Source organism: Paroedura picta, chromosome 10 (genome assembly GCF_049243985.1).
Source record: "Paroedura picta isolate Pp20150507F chromosome 10, Ppicta_v3.0, whole genome shotgun sequence".
Taxonomy (NCBI): Eukaryota; Metazoa; Chordata; class Lepidosauria; order Squamata; family Gekkonidae; genus Paroedura; species Paroedura picta.
The window spans coordinates 45,956,503-45,981,009 of NC_135378.1; the positions used below are offsets into that span (position 1 = coordinate 45,956,503).

General features: G+C 41.5%; 1 protein-coding gene across 8 annotated transcripts in view; it reads left to right on the forward strand.

The window, feature by feature from the left end:
• Positions 1 to 24,507, forward strand: part of MARCHF1 (membrane associated ring-CH-type finger 1) — a 146,667-nt gene that overhangs the window by 33,987 nt on the left and 88,173 nt on the right. The window contains exons 1-2 of one of the 8 annotated variants that reach the window (XM_077299967.1): positions 544 to 678; positions 10,452 to 10,591. The exons of 4 other annotated variants lie outside the window; for them this stretch is intronic. In XM_077299967.1, the coding sequence (XP_077156082.1) occupies positions 645 to 678; positions 10,452 to 10,591 (174 nt within the window). In that variant the 5' untranslated portion in view covers positions 544 to 644. Of the gene's footprint in view, positions 1 to 543; positions 679 to 9,401; positions 9,533 to 10,451; positions 10,592 to 24,507 lie in introns of those variants that run through there. 3 more of the 8 variants (XM_077299973.1, XM_077299969.1, XM_077299968.1) reach the window with 3 other exon arrangements.

The window sequence follows — 24,507 nt, forward strand, 5'->3', positions numbered from 1 at the left end:
AAACAATATTTTTCCACGCTTCTTCCCGCCCCTGGCCATCAATCTAACAGAACAGCCAATGAACTGTTGTGTTCGTGCTCCCGAAAAGCCCCTTTCCCTTTAATTTTTTTTTAAAAGCTGAAAACACCAGTAGCAATGAATATGTGTTCATTCATAGCAACAAATATGTGTTCATTGTCTCAGAAAGACCTTTTTTGCTGGCATAGGAGCTGGCGCTTAATCATTTACACGCTCTTCAAGTAAACCCCCCCCCATGGGTGCGATTTGTGGACGAAATTACAGCCAGTGTCGAACAGGGGGCTGTATTGTGCTTGGGAACTTTAAAGACACTAGTAGGGAGCTTTGTTTTACTGTTAATCACTTATGTGGAGGGACTTTAGCCAGAGAAGCCTCGCTCGTTCGTTGCTTCACCAGTCTAAGGAAAAAAAATGGCGATCGGATCTCCGGAAGCTCGGGGGCGAGAGCGAGGGAGGGACATTCTTTCTACCGCCACGTTGAGAATGCACATGTCTTTTTTGGATGTGTTGCAGGTTGTTCTCAAGAGTCTAGCGGTTTTTTAAGGGGGAATCCACTTTTCTGGAATTCCCAAAAAGTGCTACAATGAAGCGATTTTTGTGGGAGTGTTGCAGATTGTGTACGACGTCATGCGGAATGTTGAATTAATAGCGTTTACCAAAGGTAAGACTTCTGCTACATTTAAGTTGTGCGGAATGGCCCTGGGTGAGCCTAGCTCAAATCACATTGGACTCATTATCAATAGAATTCTAAGACCACCTTCTTAGCAGTAAGCATCATTAAATACCAGAGTAGGATTTTGAATAGACCTGTTTAGGATTGCTCTCCTAAATGTATTTATTCAAGCCAATCTCAGCCCTCTCAGTTCAATCTGCGAGAATAATTCCAGTTCATATTATAGCGATATTCTAAGGATTACAATGAGATAATATGGGTGAAGCATTTTGAATCCTCAAAAATTAGATCCTCAGATTGGATGAGAGTCTTCTAATTAGACCAAATATGACAACAAAACATGAGGAGCATTTTTACTCCTTTCAGACTCAGACATAATATAGTCTGAAATATTAGTCAAAACTCCATAAAACAATTCATACCCATTTAAACAGAAAAGCAGACTCTATTGTATCTCTGCTAGTGCTGAATAGCAGTGTGCAAAAAAACCCACCGTTTTTTCTGTTTGTTTCTATTGGACACACCCAAAAACCTGTCATTTCCAAGTTATCCTTATTTTTGGGGGGTCCAACAAACCCAAGAAGAAGAAAAAACTGTTTAAATAAAGTCAGCTTGTCCTTGGGGCTGGCTTGGCTTCTCCTGCAGCATGATTTAAACTGTGCCACAGGATAAGCTGTCCCCATGTGCAGCCAGCTGGGTGACCCTGGGATAGTCACAGTCCTGTTAGAGCTGTTATCACAGAGCTGTTTCTCTCAGAGCTCTCTCAGCCTCTCCTCCCTCATGGGGAGAGGAAGGGAAGGTAATTGTAAACCGCTTTGGGTAGTATTAAGCTGGGTATAAAACTAATTCCTCTTCCTCCTCCTTTGAGGACCCTTTTAAGTTCATGAAGGGTATAACCCAGCCTTTCTCAACTTTTTTTACTGTTGAGAAACCCCTGAAAAATTCTTTATTCTCAAGAAATAACAGAAGTGACACAATCATTTAGAATGTGGTTGGGAAGCAAAGCTTTGTACATGCCCACCAGGGGTCACTCTGTTTTCCACCCCCTCCAGGCACCTCATTGGTCATTTTGAGTGGGGGTGGGTAGGTCGATATAACCATATATAGTTATATCACCCAAATGCTTAGCAAATTTAAAATATATATATAAAAAATTAATTCCCACCCATTCTGGAAACAATTCTAGGGCCCTCAAAAATCCCCAGGGTTTCATGAAACCCTGGTTGAAAGAGCGTGGTACAACCCTTCAGAGGATTATATTGCACGTCACTGGATTTTTATCTATTTGTTGGCTGTTGGCTGTTGACCTTGGAGCATTAGTTCAAATATCAAAAAGTTAAATCAGCATTTGCTGAGACTATTAAATAAATTCTGCACTTAAGAATGTTTTAAATTAAATCTGCACTAAAGTTTTTCTATCCCATTTCCAACATTTGTAACATCCTTAGATAAGGCATGAAAATAATAAGGTATGAACTTGTTGGCATTATTGGTATACTCACTGAGATGTCTTATGTGTGCCTAATAGATGTTCTTTTATGGTTTTAAAACGTTTTTGATCTCTAATAATAAATAGTTTATATTTTTCTACTTTTGGCTTTATCCCTAACCTTTGTGGTTCTTGTCTTAATAGAAGAATCTAGATAATTATTATTTAGAAACAAAATGATATGATATTCAGTCCACAGGCTGAGCAATGGTGCATATGAGGAAAGTCTGAAGATAGTTAACTAGAAATGGGTTTATCTCTTGAGTCAAGTTCTTGTAATTCAGGGGCTGATTTTTAAAGTCGTGGTGGTGGGAAGTGTCATCAAACTGAGGGCAACTTATAAAGACCCTGTAGGATTTAAAGGCAAAAGACACTGAGAGGTGGTTTGGCATTGCTTGCCTCTTCGTAGTAACCCTGGACAGCCAACTACTTAATTTCTAAGATCTGACAGGACTGGGCTTTTAAACATATGCAAATTGTATCATGATGGAAATTATTTTTAAAATGTTCTCATTAAATACAAGGCCAATAATTAGAGAGCACTTTGACTCTTTGCCAGAATATTTAAAGGCATTTGCATGCATGTGCTGTTTGTGCATCCCCAGTCCTATGTGTTCAGTGTTATACAAGCCTCCCAGATCTGCCAGAATCTTCAGTCCTGGCTCAGCCACAGCAAAAAGCTCAGACATCTTATTTTTTCTCAGTTGTTACAGCACTTCGGCACCCTGATTCTAACTATATTAATTGTGGATCTCTGATGCAGTATGGAAATGGCTAGTAGAGAATTTGGAAGGTTCTTTGTAGTGGGATTTGAAATACTTATGTGGTTGAAGGAAAATAGTTAAGAGTACTGAAATATAGGTAGTGTTTGTAGAACATATATTTTTGGTATAATTTGAAATTCCAGGAGAAAAAGAAGAGGTTTTCATATCCTCTTTTTCTTAACTTTAAGGGGTGTCCAAAGCAGTTTACAATCAAATTCCCTTCTTCTCTCCACAACAGGCATCTTCTTGTAAGATAAGTGGGGCTGAGAGAGTTCTGAGAGAACTGTGCTTGGCCAAAAACATCATGTAGAAGAATGGAGAATCAAACCCTGTTCTTCAGATTAGAGTCTACCACTCTTAACTGCTATATCACTTTGGCTCTTCCTCACTGTCGATGGTTCCTAGCACCAACATCAGAAATTGGCAGCCTTTTATGGAAATGTCCTTTAACTGCAGATTTCAGCTGCTAATCAATATCTCCAATTAGTAGTGGTAAAGTGACGACACCTAGCTGCATGTTACATTTGTCTGTAGTAATAGTTTGTGTATGTGTGAGTGACGAGTGTGATATATTTGTGTGAAATGAAGTGTGTGTATAGGTTATGCAGAATATCTGTGATGATGTTGTACAGCAGTGTATTGGTTTCAATGTTGCAATCTGAAAGATTCAGATTCAAATCCCCACACTGCCTTGGAAAGTTGCTGGGTGACCTTAGAGTCATCTCACACTCCCAGCTTAATCTACTTCACAGGATTGTTGTGAAGATAAATGAAGGATTTAATGTTAATCCACTTTGTGATCCCATTGGCAGTATAAATGATTAAAATAAGCAAGCTTTCTCATGCATATCTGTACAGATTTAGATCTCTGGGATCTGTCCAATACTCTAGCTATGTAACCACATTGATTAACATTTTATGAAATCATTTATGTCTTAAAGAGTCATGTGATTCATTTCCCAAGAAGGAGGCATTCACAGTGGGGAAACTGGGAAAATAATTATACTTTATTATCATCCAACATTTATTAATAATGAAGTATAATTATTTTCCTTGTGTATCAGGATGTAAGAGATTCAGGTGGAGAAGAAAGTGGGCTATCCTCTTTTAATAATACTGTTGGGCATATTGCATGGTCTCATGCCTCACTTAGCTAAGATAAAATTCAACAATCTGATTTTAATAAGGTAAATCTTAACAGTGTCCTACATATAAATAACCCCAAAGTCATATTTCTTTGGAACAGAATTGCCACTCTTTTGAATGATGTAACCACTGGGAGAGCAAATTAGTAAGGCATTATGTACCACTTACTGTAAAATGGCAAAAGACATTACTTCCCCCCCCCCATTTTTCTTAGTTTGCTCTTTAGACAGTGTGTGGCATGACATATGCATAAAGTTCACCACTCAAAATCCCATCACTGCTCACAGAATATCATGGCAGACAGTGTTTTTTTTTTTTTTTACATAAATGGATTTTAGTTATTTAAATTTTTATTGGTGCTTCCTATGCCAGGCATTATATAAAAGATTTTCTGTATTATAACAATACTAGGGGCAAAGCCCGTTGTCTCCAAGAATACAACAGGCGCTAGAGCTTGGCAGTGGGAAGAGGAAGGGGAGGAGTTGTCCAGTCTGTAAGGGCATGGGGTTGAATGTGTGTGTTGTGTGGGAGGCTGTGGTGGCATGGTGGCAAATGAGGCCATGGATGTGGAGATATGGGTGTCAAGAACCTGTGGTGTGGAATGTTCATTAAGTGTTGGAGAGGACTGACCTTTGGGAATTTTGGCATAGTGGTTACAAATGAGCTTTCCAGAGCCATGTCCTCAGATATGTGAAGGGAAAAATCAGACTGGAGACTCTTCTTAGGGGAAGATTACATGGCAACCAATTCCTCCCAGTCCTGCGTCATTTCCCTTCTTGTGTGAATTAGGCCACATTCACCGAAATGCCCCTCTGCCCTAATACACATGGGGTAGTCACAGTACACAGGTGTCCACCCTGTTCCTTCTGTCTCCCATGTTTTCACTGTTGGTAAAATGTTATGTGCCCACATGCTTCTTTCATGGTTGCTCCTTATAAGAACGGATTTTTGTACCCTATTGCTTACTACCCAAAGGAGTCTCAAAGCGGTTTACAAACACCTTTTCCATTCGTCTCTCCACAATAGTCAACCTGTGAGGTATGTGGGGTTGTGAGATATCTGAGAATGGGCCGCAGTGACCCAGCAGGCCTCAGGTGTCTCAAAGCATTTTCCAATTGTCTTCCCTTTCTCTCCCCATAGCAGACTCCACATGAGGGAGGTGGGGTAGCGAGCCTCACAGGGAAGCTGGCAACCCTAAGAGGAAGACTCCCTGTGCACAGTAGTCTTGACCTTAGTAAGGTTTTTTATACTGTTTTTTTTTTATTTGCCAGGCCAAGGTTATTTGCCAGGCCAAGAAGTCATTGCAGTTACTATGTGTCTCCAGACATTTACTTGTTCTCTATTTACAGTTTCAGGCTGTAAATATTTATTTAGATCTTCCTGCACTTTCCAGACTCACAGGACTGATGCTGGTCTGCCTGTCTGCGCCCCAGAATACAAACAGTTGCTGGTAAGGGCTGGCCATAACCCATAGGCCAGGAGGGACACTTCTGCACCACTCCCTACAACTGCAGGCAAAAATGACTCATTTGAAGGCTGGACTCTGAAGCATTGTATGATTTTGAAGTCCCACCTTCAAACCTCCAGGAATATTTCCATCCCAGGGGTAGCCAACCTACAGGTGTGGCCTGGAGAGCTCCTGGAATTACAGCTCACCTGCAGAGTATAAAGATCAGCTCCCCAGGCGGAAAGGGCTACTTTGGACAGGGTTGTGGTAGAGAAGAAACATTTAAGGCCTCCCACACAGGTTGTTGTTGAATTGAAAGACTTGAGGCCTACTGCACAGGAGACAAAAGAGCCAGTTTCCTCTGCAGAATAACGATGTGCAGTGGCTTCAAATCTGCAGAGAGTTGCAAAGAAGAAAGACACATGGCTTGGCTGTGTCTAACCTCCGGGCAGAGCAGTATTTTAAGTCAGAAGGGGCTTTTCTGTGGCCTCCCTGTCAGGCAACTGTTTGGCAGAAGGGGAAAGCCCCCCCCCCTCAAAAGGAATGCCCTCAGGCTCCCTTGCGTTGCTCTTGGAAAGGCCTCCTTCCCTCATTCAGGGGCTGTTAGAGGCTCCTTCACAGCAGGCCTGAAGGGGGGGGAGGGGGAGCACTCTGCAGCCTCCTGCCAGCTCTGTCAGGGTTCTGAGGCAATTTGCAGTTCGACATGACAGTTAGGACAGCCTTGGGGTGAAAAGGGCTGGCACAGCCTCTGTTCTCATCCCCCTTGGCAGCCCTGTTGACCTCCTCTCCCTGCAGTGGTCAGGAGCAGACTGGCAGCCAGACTGGGCTGGGTGAATGGAATTTTGGTCTGTCCTTATGAGGGGCCAATAGGAACGCGCGCCTCCCCGTTGGCTGCTTGACCCTGGAAGGACACTCGGAGGGCCCAATCAGGAGCCGCTTTGCAGCTCCTGATTGGGCCCTCTGAGTTTTTATGATGGACAAGGCCCGCCCTAACTCCTCCCCAGGTGGCCTTACCCTTTTATTTAACCGCAGGGGCGGTTAAAGATTGTCACTATTCTCAACATACTGTTGTTGAGAATACATTTTAACAACATCTGTGAGGAAAAGGGCTTATTAAAGAAGAAATCAGGCCTCTAAATGAAATAGTAAAGGAGGGAGAAACCTTAATGAGCTTATAGCAGTTGAGATTTTCAAATAGTTATTTTAAATTAATCTTTAATTGGGGAAAACAAAACACTATGGACTTATGAATGTAATTAAGATCCTGTGACTTCAGTTCCTCTTTCCATAACCTCAAGATCACTTTTATGCTAGTCATCAGTATATGTTTAGGATTTCTTGCTCTACTGTGCATCATCTTCCATTTACTGAACTTATTTTTGCCATGTTGTCATCCACCGACACAATTTGGAGAGATCCTATTGATGCTCCATACAACCTACCTTGGCTTTCACTACCCTGAATGATTTGGTATTATCCTTCTACTTGGCCACAAAATTACTCACTTCCAAGTCTAGATTGTTTAAGTACACATTAAATAGTTCTAGTCCCGGTGCTGATGCTTGTAAGATCCCACTGTTTACTTTCTGCCATTTACTGACTCACTTGCTACTAGTTCACAGTATGTGAAAGCTAGGAAATGCTTTTACTCTGTTGCTGATTGCAGTCTTACTTGGAGAATCAACTAAGTTGTTCAATTCATGTATAGAATAGAGCTTTGTGTTCCATTTTCGTCTGTTTTACGCTGTTCAGTTTCCCAGTAAGGAATGAGACTGCTTTAACATTTGCCTCAATTTGTCTTGAATCAGCTATTTGATAAAGATGTCATATGTAATTTTTCTAGATGAGAAAAACATTAATTTGGTTAAGCAGACTTTAATTCATATTAATTTGGTTTAAATGTCACATTTCTATTGAGTTGTTTAAAATATTAATAAGAACACAATTGCGCTTTACAAGTGCAAAGTACTTGTGTGGCAAAGTTCAAAACACTCCAGAATAACTCAAACCAAGAATTGCTGTCTGGAAGCATGGGAGCTAATAAGAATGCATAATATTGCCTGAAAATAAAAATACATTATGTTGTTTTTCTGGACTGACTAGTTAGCTATATTCATAGACAAGTAACTCTGGGTAAAGAAATACTGCTTTTATTGGCATTGATATAGTGCCATCAGTATAAATGGTGTTTAGCTCAGAATGATTTCCTTGAGAATGTATTAGTTGTTGAATTACAGTTGCCCATTAGTCAATGTAGCGTATTGTAACCATATACATATCTGTTTCCGAAGTGTAACCATATACATATCTGTTTATGAAGTCAGTTTCACTATAGTCAGTGGGACTTTGTCCAGGTTAGTATATAAGATTGTATAGATATAAAATTAAAAATTAGCCTGTACTTATGCTTATTTTGCATGTTGTCAAATGTGACACAGTCAAAATATAGCAGTATGAGCTATGTGAGGCCTACTCTCAAGTGTTTCATTTCCATAACAATCTTTGTGGGAGGCTTGAAATGTTTCTTTCGCACAAAAGCCCTGTCTTCCCCTCCCCCCCCCAAAAAAAAAAACAGCCAATTCTGCCTGGGGAGCTGATCTTTATTGTCTGGAGATGAGCTGTAATTCCAGGAGATCTCCAGCCCCCACCTGGAGGTTGGCTTACCCCTGGGTTAGAAATATTTCTTGAGGTTTGAAAGTGAGGCCTTAAAAGGGCATGATGCCTCTGCAGCTACCCAAGTAGCCACACAGCAACCCTGGCCTATTTCAGTTCAAGGTAACATTGCAGAGAGGAGGTAAGGTTGCCTGATAGTGTAGGTTTATGTTCTGGAATTCTGCACTTCTTGAACCTGATTTGGCTCAGGACTGCTGTGCACAGGGGAGACCTCCTCTTAAGGTTGCCAGCTTCCAAGTGAGGCACAAACCCCACACCAAACCATGAGCTAGCACCTGTTGTATGACAGCACCCAACGATTTTACTATCAGTTATGTTAATGAAAGTTGGTCAACTGTGGCTGTCTTTGAATATAATCTGTGATCATTCTCTGAATCAGTGGTACAACAGGTGGTATATATTGGTGATGTGAAATTTGTATTTTAGTATGAATTGTCACCATTCTTTCTAAAGCTATGATGAACCCTTGAGGTATTGGGAGAGTCACCAAAGGCTAGGAGATATGAAAATAGCGACAGGGGCCCTCCCTCCTCCCATGTCCCCTGCAGGATCATACCTCTGTGGCATTTTGAAGAGTAAAAATCTAAACTGGCATTTTGTCCCTGTTTGGGCTTGATGATACAGTATTATCCAGATTGGTCCTACTCCAAGAAGGCTTTCAGAATCCCTCTCAGCTGCAACACTGCAGCTGCTATGGGGCTCATACAGGAACAAAAGTTTTGTTTTAATGATAATTGTCGTTTTATCATTCATTATAGGTCATAATTATGTGTGTCATCTTTATACTTTACAAAATTTGCATGATTTTGCATATGTTTTGGCATGTCACAACAGAAGCCCAGTTGTCATCTCAGTGGATCTTTGACTAACATTATTATTATAAATTAATGTAACTGACACTGATTCCACACTGTAGAAATGTATATCGAAATGTGACTCTAGCTGTACATTTTAATTGAAGAAGAAGAGTTGGTTCTTATATGCTGCTTTTCTCTACCCGAAGGAGGCTCAAAGCGGCTTACAGTCGCCTTCCCTTTCCTCTCCCCACAACAGGACACCCTGTGAGGTGGGTGAGGCTGAGAGAGCGCTGATCACTGCTCAGTCAGAACAGTTTTATCAGTGCCGTAGCGAGCCCAAGGTCACCCAGCTTCCTGCATGAGGTGGAGCGCAGAATCAAACCCGGCTCACCAGATTAGAAGTCCGCACTCTTAACCACTACACCAAACTGAGGAGACCCAAGTATTGCTAGTCCAAGTAAAATCTGGTGAGGCAGATTGATGGGACTGCAAACTCACATATCACCTATCTGGGTCATAACATACTGTAAGTAAATTGAAACTAGACTTCTGGGATTACACTTGCTTACTCTTAACACTTTTAGAATATATTGTTACATCTCCAAGTGAAAAGGGAATTAATCTCCAGATTATTTAAAGTTTTAGATTAGACGTACTACTTCTAGCCAGCTGAGAGCAATTTGAAATATGACATTTTCAGTTCATGATATATTTTCAGCTCATGCAATATTTTAAATTCTTTTGAACTGCATGCTTCAGTACTAAACAGGAAATAAGATTGCTGATGCAATCCTATTGGGAGTTACTGTCGTAGAAAACCATTGATTTCAGTAGGATTTGGTTGGAGTAACACTGCATTGGCTTGGACTGCTGCTTGTTTGAAGATAGCAGTGCTTCAGAAGGACAACATGTCTTTTTTCAGGCATTAAAAAAAATCCTAGTGTACAGACATTTTTACAAGTACTACCATCTTCAGTAGAACTAGGGCATACTATGGAAATTTAAGTTTAAAGACAGTTGATATTTAGAAAAAATGTTTCTTAAATGATGTTTTCCTAACATAACCTTTAATTTAATTAATTACTAGAATTGTAGCAATCTTACATAAGGCCTCTCATTCATTGATATTATATTTAAACAAGGCACACAGAATTTGGGGGAACCTTGCATGTAGAATGTTTTGTTATGGTTCTGTATATTCCAGTTAACACATCAATCCTAATGTGCCGGGAGTTAGCCAAAATAAAGTAGGACTTGTTCAGCACATTTACTTGGTACTTGTTCTAGGAAATAATGTGTTGAGGATTAATGTCCTTAGCTTTGATGTCTCCTATCAATGAATAAAGTTTATTTATGCACAGGTCAAACATGTCATCGCATGCACTGAGACATATTTGCAAGAAACTCAAAGCATAATTACTTCAGGGAATGTAAATTATTTTCAGAATTTCAGAAATTGAAAAGGGATAAGTGGAAGGAGAAAATGTTGGGCTGGTGCCAAGCGATAGCTCGTAATCCTCACAGACTCCCAAACAGCACAAGAACCCCCGAGGTCTCAGGTGATGCTTCACACATTTCTGCCTTGGTGAGTGAAAGCTCTATTTTGTGATGATGGCATGTACTCCTCCAAAGTCCTTGACAGCTGCTAAAATTAATGTGTATAAAAACAATAGTGCTTGCACCTTTTAAATCTGAATCCTCTTTGGCTTTCTGTGCTTCTTATGTGTTTATTTTAATTTTGAATGAACTGTTCATATTCAAATTTTCAAGTTACTATTGTCTTTCATTGCTCCCCCTTGTTTTTTGCATGCTGCTGCTGTTTAAATTACTTTTGCTGTTCTGTGAATGGGAAAATGAATGACTGCACTCTTAACCTCTAAACAGACTATTTTCCTTCTAACAGCTTCAACGATACTGTCAAGGTAAAAATGCCTTCTGTTATGAACATATATAACCTGGTTATTTTTATTGGTCCTCCATCCCTAATATCAACAGTGGGGTCCTGTTTAGTAGAAGAGTTCTGTTTTGTAAGCTTGCTTGTAATATGACCAAAACCTAAAAGACATTATACAACGTTTATTCTTTTTTATATCTTCAATATGGTGAATTAGAAGTTACATTAAATTCTCCATTAATTTCTTTTGAACAAAATAATTTAGATACATTTTCTATAGCAATATTATGCTCTTAAAGGAATTAAACAGATACAATCAAGAAACTGAATAAATACTATCTACATTTTATTGTCCTGGAGCTAAAAAATGTAGTTAATTGTCAGCTCCTGTATGTGTTGGGGTAGTGTAGGAGAAGCACTAGATTTAAACTAGATTTAAAAAAACACACAGAACTCTCCCCCTTCTTTTATCCAAGGTCTTTGTTTTTATATTTTCCCAACACTGGATATGCTATAGCTCTTAAATCCAGAATGCATTTCTACAATGGAAAGATACTGAATCTTCATGATGGGAGCATGCAGGACTTTCTTTGCTTCTCAACAGTTGTGTGCTTTCTGTTGTCCTTTTGACCTGATGTGGCTGACCTTTCTCCCTCAAGCCACTATGATACATTTACTGACAGACTGCCTTACTTTGCATGAAGGAGATAAAAGATAAGGAGGAGAGTTGGGCAGAAACTGCTAAAGCCTTGGAGGTAACTTGGCTCTCTAACCAGATAGTAAAATTAAAGTACACGTCCTAACATATAATTTTCTCTCAAGTATTGGGTATATTTGCAGTTTTGTTTGTAGATTACTATGGCGTTTATAACTTACAAATTCCATAAATATGTCAAGTATTGCACTTTCGTGGGCCAAGTATGTCGGAAATGATGCATGTTATGTTGCTAAAGCAGTAAAACTAATTTAGATTTGATAGGTTAGTGAATATTGCAAATATTTAACTTTGGGCTAAAATTTCAGGGCTTGTTATGTTTTTGTTTTTTTGCCAAAGGGGGGAGCATTCTGGAGCTTCAAAATTTCCAGAATTTTTCATCACTAGGAAGGAGTGGCACTTTCCATGTGACCTGGCATTAGAATATTTGTATTATTCTTCACAAAATATTATTTATCCCAGTACAGTTATTGGAGAGCCCAACATTAATCTTGCAGGTAGTGTTACTGCAAATCATTCCTAAGTTTGATAAGGATGGCTTTGTGTTACTTGAGGCCGTGCCATTGGAGATGTGGTACGGGCGGAGCTGGAAAAGGGCAAGTGTGTGTCCAGCTGCTGGGAGCCTGACAAGGGTGCAGTGGTCAAAGGTACCAGGTGCAGTGGTCAAATGGCCAGCCCCCATGCTGGCATGAGGGAAACAGTGAGCTGGGCAAGCCCCCACTCACGTGCCAGGCCCCCTCTTTCTGCCAACTGGTGGTAACACTTCCTACCTGTCCTCCCTGTTTTCCGATTCTAATCCTGAAGGCCCGCAACACAGGGCATGTCGTTTAATTACCTGCTGCGGTTATGATTGTTTGTCACAGCTGGCGGTTTGAGCATGGGTGGAGTTGTTTTTGGTGGGCAGTCTGGGTCTGTGCACCAGAGTGCCCAGAATGGAGGGACTCCTTAAGAGGCAGGCCACATGTTGAGCAAGGCCCCTCCCGCGGGGTGTCCTGGTGGCATGTGGTGCTGGGTAGCAGAGGATTACCACTTATAGGCTTGTGCCCACTGGCAACCAAAAACTGCTGCCTTCCAGGGGGTTCTCAGATGGCTAAAACACTGGGTGCTACCTGTTGACGTGAGTGTGCACCTTGGCAGCAAGGAAAACCTCGGTGAATAGAGGTCTACTGACTGCCTACAACGGGGGGCCTCCTTAAAGAGGCTGGAAACATGCTGAGCAAGGCCTGCCCTGGCGTGGGCAGCCTGGCAGCACTGAATGCCAGGTGTCAGAGAGTTGCCAATCAGAGGTTTGTGCCCACTGGCACCCAACCATTGCTGTTCCCCCACCAGGGTGGTTTGCTGACTGAATGTGTGCCTTGGCTGCAAGAAAGGCCTCTGGGGACAGATGGCCCAAGCAGTCCACTGACTGCAAGAAGACAGCTCTCCCCATTCTGCGTTCTGCGCTCTGCTCCTATTAATAATAAAGTGTGGCCTTGTTTACCCTACTGACTGTGTCTAAGTGCTTTTATGGCCTAAACATGCCCCTCTGCTATGCAATAGAAACTGGTATTGATCCATCTCTCTGTTTCACCCAGTCTAGTTCAGTTCTCTTACTTACTATGGCCCCATTCCTCATAGCTTCCATGCAGTTAGATCTCATGATCTCCAGTGTAAGTTTTTGTTGTTTGACGGGACCCCTGTGTTCTTTGCAATATCTAAACTTAAGCAAAACCAACCAAACAAAACCACTTTATCAATACAAAATAGATTTCAGATCATAATGGTAGAGGATTTTTTTTATTACTGAAGTAAATAAAAATAGAGAGATGTTAGGGATGTGCAAAAGCAAAAATCATGCCCCTCATCAGATAGCCTCTCTGCAAAATTTCAACCTAGTTGGACAGCATACCAGGATTTTTACGAGGAATAGTACTTTCAAGTGTTATAATGGTAGAATATATTTTTCCCCATGGGGCTGAACTAATGGAACAGTTCCCACTGCTTCATAAAGATTGTTTATATTTTTGTCATACTTGTTATTTATTGTTTTCTCAAATAGTTTATGATGGACATTTTAAAGAATACAAGCAATATTTGTAGTATGCCAGAGGTGCATTATATTTGAGTATATTACCCATATTTATTTCTTTGCCTTCTTTGTACTTTGGTCTTGGCATTTTATTTATCTGTGAAGAGAGCAATTTTTTCTAAGTGAAATTCTTAGCTGAACTGCTATGTTAAAGTGATGGAGAATTGCTGTTTCAGTCAAAACAAATGGGATGTCAGTTTTCACACTTTGCTTTCCTTTACCTCCAGAAATGTTTAACATTTTCAGTGTTTTACATGAGGCAGGCATATCAACTCAAGCATTACTAAAGAGCTGTCAAGAAGAAACATTGGAACAAGGAATGGGAAAGAAAGGAACAAGCCTTCAGTTGCTGAAACACAAGCCTGAGATCAAAACAAAAGAAGTGAACAATTGTATAAAATTTTGTCTCTTACCTAAGGCAAGTTGGTAGCATGGCCGATAAAATGCAGCTTCTAGAAGAAACATAAGTAAGAATCCAGAAGTTCTACATTTGAAATCTCCACTTGACCGGGAAAATCTTGGCATCCTATATCAGCTGCTGAGCTCTTGGGAGAAGGGGGCTCTCACCCCCCTTTCCCATTTCCTTTCTCCTTCCCTACATTCAGGATAGGAGACATTTGACACTTTAAGCCTGTATCAGCCTGTGTGTGTATTGTCTTGACTTCCAAATACTCTGGAACTTATATGAGAATTAACTCACCAACTATGATGTGTATAGTTTGTATGAAGAGGGAAGGAAGCAGTGATTAGGCCTACTACTTCATGTTGTTTCTCTAGCTCTCTTCCCCTTCCCCCCCCCCCCAGTTATCCTATCTGCAATGAAAATTAGGACTACGCATGTGCAAAAAATAAACAGGAAAAACAGAAAAAAATACAGAGCATTTCAATTTCAGAAAATGCCAGTTCGGTCTGTTTAAAGGCTATCTAAATTAGCTGATTTGGATTCAGGCCAGCTGAATCAATTTGAATGTCTCTGAAGTTATTTGGCCATTACTCAATGGTGCTGTTAAAGTCAATGGCAATTTTCATGTTTACATTTTGTCCGTAGCCTGGGGAGGGGGGGGTGAGTTAGAGGCTTCAAACTTTCAATGTGGCTTCAGAACCCTCTTCTCTAAAGACACCCCAAGTTTCAAAAAGATTGTACCTGGGGGTCTAATTCTAGGGGCACCCAAAGGGGGTGTCCCATACAGCCCCATTGTATCTAATGATGGGGAAAATATTTTATGGTTTAGTCTTTAGAAGATGTTCTCGTCTTATTCCATTGGAGCATTCTTGGCCACAGGAGCAGGTGGGGAAGGAGCAGTGGGCGTTCTGTCATCATCCCCTCCCCTGTCTCGTATGCGCAAGCAACCTAGTGGCAGCCTGTCTCTTCCCCTGAAGTAGCAGTGCTTGGTAGTGCCTATTCAGGTGGTTCATGAGGCCAATCATCAAGAAATTCTGTGGACTCCCGGGGTGTGGCTAAAGATGTCGTCCTGAGAGGGTGGCAGGGCATCTGCTCTGCTATCTCTGAAGCCTGACAGGGGTCAATTGTGCAAGCAATTGGCAGAAAAGAGGAGGGGTACGCAAACCCCACCTCACCTTTCTACCCAGGAAGTTCTTGGGGCCGTCTCCAATCCTTTAGGGAGTATATCTCCCTGGATTATAGGCTGTCAGCGTTCCAGGTCCAGAGGACGACTGCCATTTTCTACCTCGGACTTTCCTTTCTTTCTTTAATCTTAAAGTATCTGCTTCAACCCTACATGATGATTTACCACAAATGAACGCTTTGAACTGAGGGGAGGACATCGGCTGAGTTCCAAAACATCATTTACTGCAAGTATCTCTCATTTTTTTTTTCTTCGTCTTTCTTCCCGCATCAAAGCCCTTTGTTTCCCCCCTCCTCTTACTCTGCTCTGCCTGAAGCCACCTCGTTAAGAGGCAGGCTAATTCTCCTAACTAAGCAGAAGAAGGACTCAAATCAACTCGAACTAATTGGCAAAAGCTCTTATTGTAATTGTTTTGGTTTTCGAAGATAAGAAGATAAGAGCTGTGAATGGGAAAATCTCACGAGAACTCTGTGCCAGTACGAGAATCTCTGCCTTAACTGACTTCAATACGCCACATGCCTGTGCCGGAACATTAGAGGATAAAACAGAGGACCTCTACTGGCCACTTGTAAAATTGTTTGAGGCCGGTTTTTTTTAAAGTCAAAATCATGTCTATGTTAAAAAGATTGGCTCATCTAATAGAGATACAAACCCAAGATTACAAAGTATTCTTAGATGGATTGATCAAAAATATCTCCAAGGAGATCCAAGATGGCAAGGAAGAAGTCTTCAATAGGAATGATGGATTAATAACAGTGACTGATGACAGCTTTAAACAAGGTGGAAAACCAACAGCAGAAGAGAAATCTGAAATTCATATCTTCAAGGAGATCCAAGATGCCAAGGAAGACGTATTTAACAGGAATAATGGATCAATAACAGTGGCTGATGACAGCTCTAAACAAGGTGGAAAACCAACAGTAGAAGAGAAATCTGAAATTCTGGAGACGGAAAATGGGATGCCGGAGTTCTGCAGCCCAGATAAGGACACCCTTTTTAAAAAGACATACAGCCATCTCAAAGCAACAGTGTACAAAAATCAATCAAAAGAAATATGGATCTGCAGTGAAAGTAACCGATTTAAAGGATCTCTCTGGGGAAAAAATTGTATTGATACTGGAGTCCAGGAGGTGCAACGGCCTCAAGATTTATCGATGCATACTCTGCGGGAAAGAGTACAACTGCACTTTCTACGCCAAAGGCCAATGGGACAGAATATAATTTTACGGGAACGACAAGATGTAGCAAGCCTCGAGATGAGACCCCCTTAAGAAGACCGAAAGCTCATATTGTTTTATGTTTAATGTTATACTGTATTCTATATTTCCATTTTTATGAAAAAGGGGAAGCAGTGTCTCTTTCTCTCTTGTTTTTTTTGTCTCTTTTCTTTTGTAGGCATATAGGTAATATAATCATTAGTGCTGAAAATGTAAAATGGGGTTCTCCCCCCTTATTTTTTCTTTCTTCTATTAGTGTATTGTCCTAGGACTAAAGCCTACACTGACTTGTAGAAAATGTTTAATGTTAAGCTTTCAACTTCAATCTGAAAATATATCTGTTAGGATGGTTCTTAGAATGGGTCAAGCATAAATTATTTTGTAGATGTATCAGAACCAAGGATAAGGAGAAGCTATAGAAGACTGAAAGCTTATATTGTTTTATGTTTAATGTTAAGCATTTAATCTAAACCTGGAAATCTTATTATTCTCTGTATTAACAACATATACTGTATTCTACATTGCTATTTTTATGAAAAAGGGGAAGCAGTGCCTTTTTTCTCTCTTGTTTCTTTTTCTTAGTAGGCATATAGGTAATATAATCGTTAGCGTTGGAAATATAAAATGGGGCTTTCCCCCCTTATTATTTTTTTTTATTGGTGTATTGTTATAGGGCCAAAGCCCATATTGATATGTAGAAAATGCAAAGCTCTCAACTTATACCTGTCAGGATGGCTCTTAGAATGGGTCAAGTATAAATGGTTTGTAGATGTATCTGTATTAAGGATAAGGAGAAATTATGAAATCCTTTTGTAATTTTTTTTCTTTGTACATCTTTAAGGCAAAGCCCTACTTTCCTCTCCCTTCATCAGGGTATTGATACAGGGCCAAAACTCATACTGTGCTATAAGAAATGTTTAATGTTAAGCATCTAACTCAAACCTAGAAATATCTGTTAGGATAGCTCTTAGATTGTATCAAGCAGTTAATGTGAGGTCTACGATCTCTCAAGTAAGTTGACTAATAATAACTTTTCTTTTGTATATCTAAACAGGCCTTTTTTTTTTTTTTTTAATGTAGTGGAAATGTGGACGGCTCTTAGACTCATGGCTCTTAGAGTTTTGGGCAAAAGTTTATATCACTGTGGAGTCAATGTGGGGTCGTATATTCTCAAATGATGATTATATTTCTATCTTTATGAAAATAAAAAAAAATCATTATATAAAAAAAAAAAAAAAAGAAATTCTGTGGACTCCCATGATTGACCCAGGTCCTGCAGACCTGGCATTCTGTGAAATGGGGATCCTCCATTATCCGGAAGTACTTCTAGACAATGGAAGTTTGGGTGTGTCCCCAGGGTGACTAGCAGCCTCTGGAGTCCCCTGAGCCTCCTTTTGTGAGGAACTTGGAGTAGACACACCATGTCCAGAAGGGGGGCAGGAGGAATGGAAAGAAAGGGAAGGGGTTGAGATGGCAGCACGGGGGTCACACCTCCATCCCTCTTGTGCCACCTCTGCTCCTGTTCCCCCCAGACTTTGGCCTGCTGGTCTCTGAAGTAGCCAATGGCGTTTATAGGTGGACCAGTCTCTCCTCCATCTCCTCCAGGGTTCTCTGCATCCTTGGGGTGAACTCAAAAGGATGTACCACTCATGTCTCCAAAGCTTAGCCCAAGGGACAGATCTTCAGACAGCTCCTCTGGGCACCATATCTTGGTGGCAACAACTGCCAGAGGACATGCTGTCTGATCAACAGGCCCCACACAGTTCTAGTAGTACCTGCCTCTGGCTTCAACCCTAAAGGGGGTGCCTCAGCAGGCCTCAATAAGGAGAATTTTGGGCCAGAGGTCAAAGTGGTGAAAGGTGGCGCTAAGGTGGGCCTCTTCTGAGGTGGGGGGAGGGTTGCATCTATTCCCCCCTCCCCTCAGGCCCTCTAGTCTTCCAAATGGCTTTACCCTAAGGGCCATCTGCGTTCCCTGCCTGTCACTGATTGCTGTAACCCAGGGCAAATTCCAAATCTCATAGCGCTATCATCTGGTCTCAAGGGGTGCCCCAAGTGCTGACTAATCTCCCCCGTTCTAGATCTTACTTTCCCTCTCATTTACCATGGCGGTGTCAGATCTTCCCGGGCTGGCCTCAACCATAGACCTGGAGAAAGAGCTCTGTCTTACAGGCCCTGTGAAATGCTGGAAGTTCCCACAGTGCCCTCAGCTCATGCAGGAGCTCATTCCACCAAGTCAGGGCTAGGACCAAAAAAGCCCTGGCCCTTGTCGAGGCCAACTGGGGCCCAGGATCACCAAAAGGTTGCTACCCACAGAGCGCGAAGCCTTGTGGGGGGCATAGGACAATAAGTGGTCCCTCAGATATGTGGGTCCCAGGCCATGAAGGGCCTTAAAGGTTAAAAACAAAACCTTGAACCAGATCTGGGCCACAACTGACAACCAATGCAGCTGTTTCAGCACTGGCTGAATGTGGGCCTCCAAGGTGTTCCAGTGAGAACCTTCGCAGCTGCATTCTGCACCAGTTGCAATTTCCAGGGCAGGGACAAGGGCAGGCTCATGTAGAGCAAGTTATAGAAGTGAATTTTGGGGTGACTGTCACATGTATCACTGTGGTCAGATGCTCGAGAGACAGGTAGGGCAGTAGTAGCCTTGCCTGGTGAAGGTGATAAAACGGCCTTAGTGACCTGTACCTCCATAGATAGTGAGACGTTTAGAGTCACTCTCAAATTCCTGACCTGGGACACGGTGGTCAGTTGCATCCTGGCCAGGATGAGCAAATGTGCTTCCTGTCCTGCTTCCTTCTTACCCAACCACAGGATCTCCATCTTGGAGGGGTTGAGTTTTAGGTGATTCTGCTCTAACCATCCAGCTACGGCTTCCAAAAATCTAGCAAATGAATCCAGGGGGGATCTCGGCTGGCTGGGATCCCCCCTGGATCCATTGAGGAGATAAAGCTGGGTGTCATCCACATATTGATGACAACCTATACCAGCTGTGCCAGATTACGCACACAAAAGTAAAGAAAAAACAACAGTCAGTAGCTGCAGTAGTCCCAAAAAAAACCAAAAGCCCCCACGAGCAACCAATCACAACCACAAGATGGATTTTTAACAGCCAGCAATAGCCCCACTAAAAATCAAAAGTGTCCACCAGCAACCAGCCATAACCCGTAGTAAACTAACCAACAGGCCCCACCAGCAACCAACAACAACAAATTAAAATTTAAACAGTCAAGTTAACAACAGCACCCCAAGAAACCAACATCAGAATCACAAAAACATTAAACAGAACCTCACCAATTCCAAAAGAAAACAAAGAAAAAATCCAGAAAAAAACAAGATCTCAAGCCTCCCAAAGTTCCCCCACCCCACCCATAGAAACCTAAAGAATAAAGTGTGTTTAAAAACAAAAAGTTAGTTGAATAGGAGATAAGATAAGAAGAAAAATGGGAGTCCCTGAGGCAAACTGGTTGAAGTCTTCTCCAGCGATGAGATTAAGATAGATCCTTCAAGGTCCAGTGCAGCAGCAGCCAGCCAACCAGCAAGCACACTCTCCGGGAATCAGAGAAACTCTAACAAAGCATCAGGTCAGTAATGCAGCAGCAATGGAGAGTCAGGTAAGACACCCCCCCCCCCCAGCTTTATACTTTTCTTCTCACTCACAAAATATTTTCAAAAAGGGAAAACCTTCTGTGATTGGCCAAGCGCTATTTTCCCTCCAAAAACTTGCTCCCGTATAGGCTAAAGCTGTTCCCCCAGCCTCTCCCAGCCCCACTTATGTTGCCTTTCATTGCAGCAAGCTTACCATGTCGCAAGACTAATATCAACACATTTGCAAAATGCATTGCAATGATTGGCTAGGTTCCTCTAGGAAGCCTAGCCATTGGTCTGCCTCTCCCCTCCCCTCACAGGGTGCCAAGGCGAAGGCCGGAAACAGAGAATGGGAAAGCTACAAGGCAGTTTCTTGTTCTGTGTCCCTTTTAAGTGTAAACTGCCTTATGAAGCAGCCAAATTGTGCCAGATTGCAATTTGGCTGTTTCGGACAGCCATGATTCAGCCATACAAACCTATGGTTTTTTGTGATTCAGACAGTTTTCATCCAATCTTGTGCCCGAATCAGACCTGATTTGGATACTTTTTGGTTGAAATGGTCTGAAGTACACATGCCTAGGGCCATTGATAATTCTCCCTGGATCTTGACTTTTCTATAGAGATCATAAGTTATCAACTCCACTTTTATTTTTCTATGATGAGATGAGATGTTAAAGCTATGTTAAAGCTTGCTCTAAAATCATAATACATTTGTATTGAAAATCAAGCAACATTAATCCAGTTTGGAACTATGGCTGCTACTACAATGATGGATGCTTAGTTCCTAGTGAGACACCTTTTGACACATTGCACTTCCATTCTGTGGTTTTCTGATACTCATCTCACACAAATCAAAATACTTTGATTTACCAATCCTTAAATACATTTGGTGCTGTGTATTTTCAAAACCATCTTCTCTGTCTCTCCTTGTAGCTTAGCTTAGATCTGTTGCATTTTACAAAGCTTGTCTCCCTCTCCTGGATATGATCATTAGGGGCATGTAAAATGATGTGGATTTTCCTTTGCTTTAGAACAGCGGTCCGCAAGCTTCTGCTTGCCGCGGACCGCTGCGGCGAAGTGGTGGGAGAGGGAGGCCCTGGGGCCCGCGCACGCGCGGCAGCCCCAGCACAAACGCGCATGCGCGGACTGCCGCGCACATGCGTTTGCACCCGGCAGGGGCCGGGGAGGAGGGAAGAAGGAGCCGCGGCCCGGCGCCGAGGCCTTCGCGGCCCAGTGCCGGGCCGCAGCCCGCGGGTTGGAGACCACTGCTTTAGAATTTTCTGTCCCCAAATATGTCACCAGGGTAGGGAGAGCCCACATGAAAGACAGTTCTGGCTTTGAAAAAACCTGTGTCTAGTTGCCACCCTTTTGCAGGTAGACACATAGAAAAAAGCAAGTGGGTCTGAATTGGCATGCTGGCCAGTACAGGGTGGTGGTTCAAGTATCCTGGATCCAAGCTATTCAGGACTTTAAAGGTAAGAGCCATCTCCTTTAATTTATGGCCAGAAATAGTCAGTACACCCTGTCTATTCAGCATGAATTATATGATTCCCATAACATAAGCTCTGTAAATATCCTGGTTGCTGTAGTTTGGATGAGTAAAAGTTTCCATTTTGTTTACAAATGCCCCTGTCATTCACCAACAGAACCTCACTGTCAGCTGCTCCAAAGCCAGTCAACTCTTGAACTTTTAGCTGTGCAGCATCTGTACTCTGTAATGAAGGCCATGTCATTACATGTAAAAATAAATATTTTTGGCACTTTACTAATTGTTCTCTCATTTACATAAATGAGTGTGAAGAGTAATTATGTTAAGTGAGCCAGAGAACAAGCATGTGATTCCTTCATGGTAGGAGATCCCACAAAATGCCATGAAGGGAAAAGGAATCTTTTGAGATCTAATGAAAGTAGTGTTCCAATTTGTGCAAATGCTTAAGTGAATGTATAACATTATTGAATTTAACAGTTCAGTAATTCCCAAAAGAGCAGACTCAAATACTTTTTGAACTCAGCTCATCAACATCCCACATACCTTCCTATTCATTCTGAATCTCATTTTCACAGTGTTGGCAGGTGAGAAAATAAGAATCCATGATACTCTGAAATGACAGACTGTTCTGAAAATCAAACTAAGCAGTAGTTTTAATGTCAGTACACAGTTTGTCAGTTTGGTTCTTTTTTCATTTCTAATATATGTTTCGGGGCAGTTAGGCATACTATGTATGCATAAATGCATTTTGCTGCCTTGAGTACTACATTATTCAAGACAGCTACATGGTGGCCTTACATTTTAAAAACACTATTGTTTACTGACTCAAACAAGAGAAATTTACAACTTGTCTTGCTGGCTTATTCACTGTACAACTTGCTACCTTTCAGCTTAGGGCCGTTCTGCACATAGAAAAAAATAGCATTACGCCAGCAGAATATCATAATGCTATAAAAAATCGCACCTCTGGCCATTTCTCACCTCCTGGCTCACTCACTCTCCTCTTCTGCCTTCTTGCGCTTCTTGGCACTCCGCACACCTACTTGAAATGGCGGATGAGAGGAACGTGCTATACATGCAATTTTCCTCTGCCTGTCAGTCAAGCCAGGCAGCCAATCACTTTTTTCCCTGTTTTAAAGGGACAGCGATACAAGCTAATTATTATAGTAAAACTACTCTGTTGCTATGTCTATGCAGCTAATCATAGATGAATCATGCTTACTTTACTGCCACCCCTTTTGGAATTATGAACCTTGCAGCTTTAAAAAAGGTAACCTTGTTCCTGATTTTTTTTTGGGGGGGGGGTTAGAGAGGCATGCTTTGTGTGTTAACTGGTGGGGAGTTTTTTTTTTTTTTTTGCCCTGCCTGGACAATTTAATGTGTATTTATTGCTCCAGGCAGTTTGCTTCAAAGGAAAAAAAAAAACCTGTCCCCTGGGGGAAGAGAGAGGATGGCGTGTTTTAGAGGCGGAGATAGCACTACTTGCCTGCACACCTTTCCTTAGCGTGTGATTGCTGGTTGCTCTCCTCTCACTCACACTACATAGTTGGGAGGGATTCTCCAACTAGCACTTTAAATGTAGCTGCCGGTTTGCTGCCGGGACGCTGGATGTTGATGACATCGTGTAAAACACCAAAAAATGGCGTCAGCAAAAGGTAAGCCTTTACAACTTCCAGCTGCAGTCTAGAGTTAGAACTTATATCTATACTACAGAGAGAAGTTCATCTGGAAGAAATGGCAGGCTTGAAATTTACATGGCGGGTATTCTGATATTGTTTTATATGTACTTTTGGTCTAGTGGCTAAATGATATGCCTAATCTACTTGTAGCAGGTTTGAAGCTGTCTTTGATTAAACTCTGGGAGCCATTATGAGCAGTGAGATAATACTAGGGTCACTATCATATCTGGCCAGCCAAAAAATGTTTTGTCTGTGTTCCTAACATGCCTATTTTCAGTAAGCTGGGACAGGAACAAAGAGAAATGTCCTCCTGTTTATGTGTTTTCATGAGAAGCTAAAGGAATAAAAATTAAGAGAGCTTTAACTTCATCTCTAAGTATGAAACTCTGTGAAGACTTGTCATTTTTATAGTGCCTGACATCAGAAACACACACAAAAGTGTTGATAGTCTCTATAAACAATATCTATGATCTATGTAAAGATTTACATATTTGTGTGAAATCCATGTTTCATTTTAATTTTTAACCAGAGATAGTTTAAAAAATCATGTACTTTTATTTAAAAATAATTAATACTATCATTTATTTTTCTCTGCCTCTTGCTACTAGCCAATAATTACAGCAATTATTTTATTACTGAAAAATACTAATGCAAGTATCAAAAGCCCATTCAGATGACTGGGGAAGAGTAAAAACCATAAAGACTTCAGTCTGGCTACTTACTATGCACCCTGAAGACTATTTCAATGGAACAGCTTGGTGCCCTCACTCAAAGCCACAAAACTCTACAGAATCATCAGCACAACTTATCTCAATCTCAATAAGAAAATAATAAGGAAAGGATGGAATATTCAGAAGTGTATTACAAAAGAAACATAACACCTCTCATTATCCCAGTGGCAGAAGTTTATGTAGATAAAAGAGAGAATACAGGCATAATAATGTAGAGGGGATTGTTTGAATTTTAGTTCAGTAGTTCAGTCTGTAAGAGCAGCCTGAATACTTTGCTTCAAATAGAAAGCCTTGGGGGCATGTTAGTAGGGGAGGAACGTAAATATTAGGGATATCAGCCTCCAGGTGGGATCTGGGGAGCCCCCTGAATTACAGCTCACCTCCAGGCAGTTTCCCTGGAGAAAATATCAGGGGCTTTTCGCCCGCCTCCAAAATCGCACAATGGTTGCCAATTGAAAACGCTATTGATTTGCCGTTATGCACAACGTCGTTGACAATCTGCCACACACCTGAAACCGATCCACAAAAAGCGCT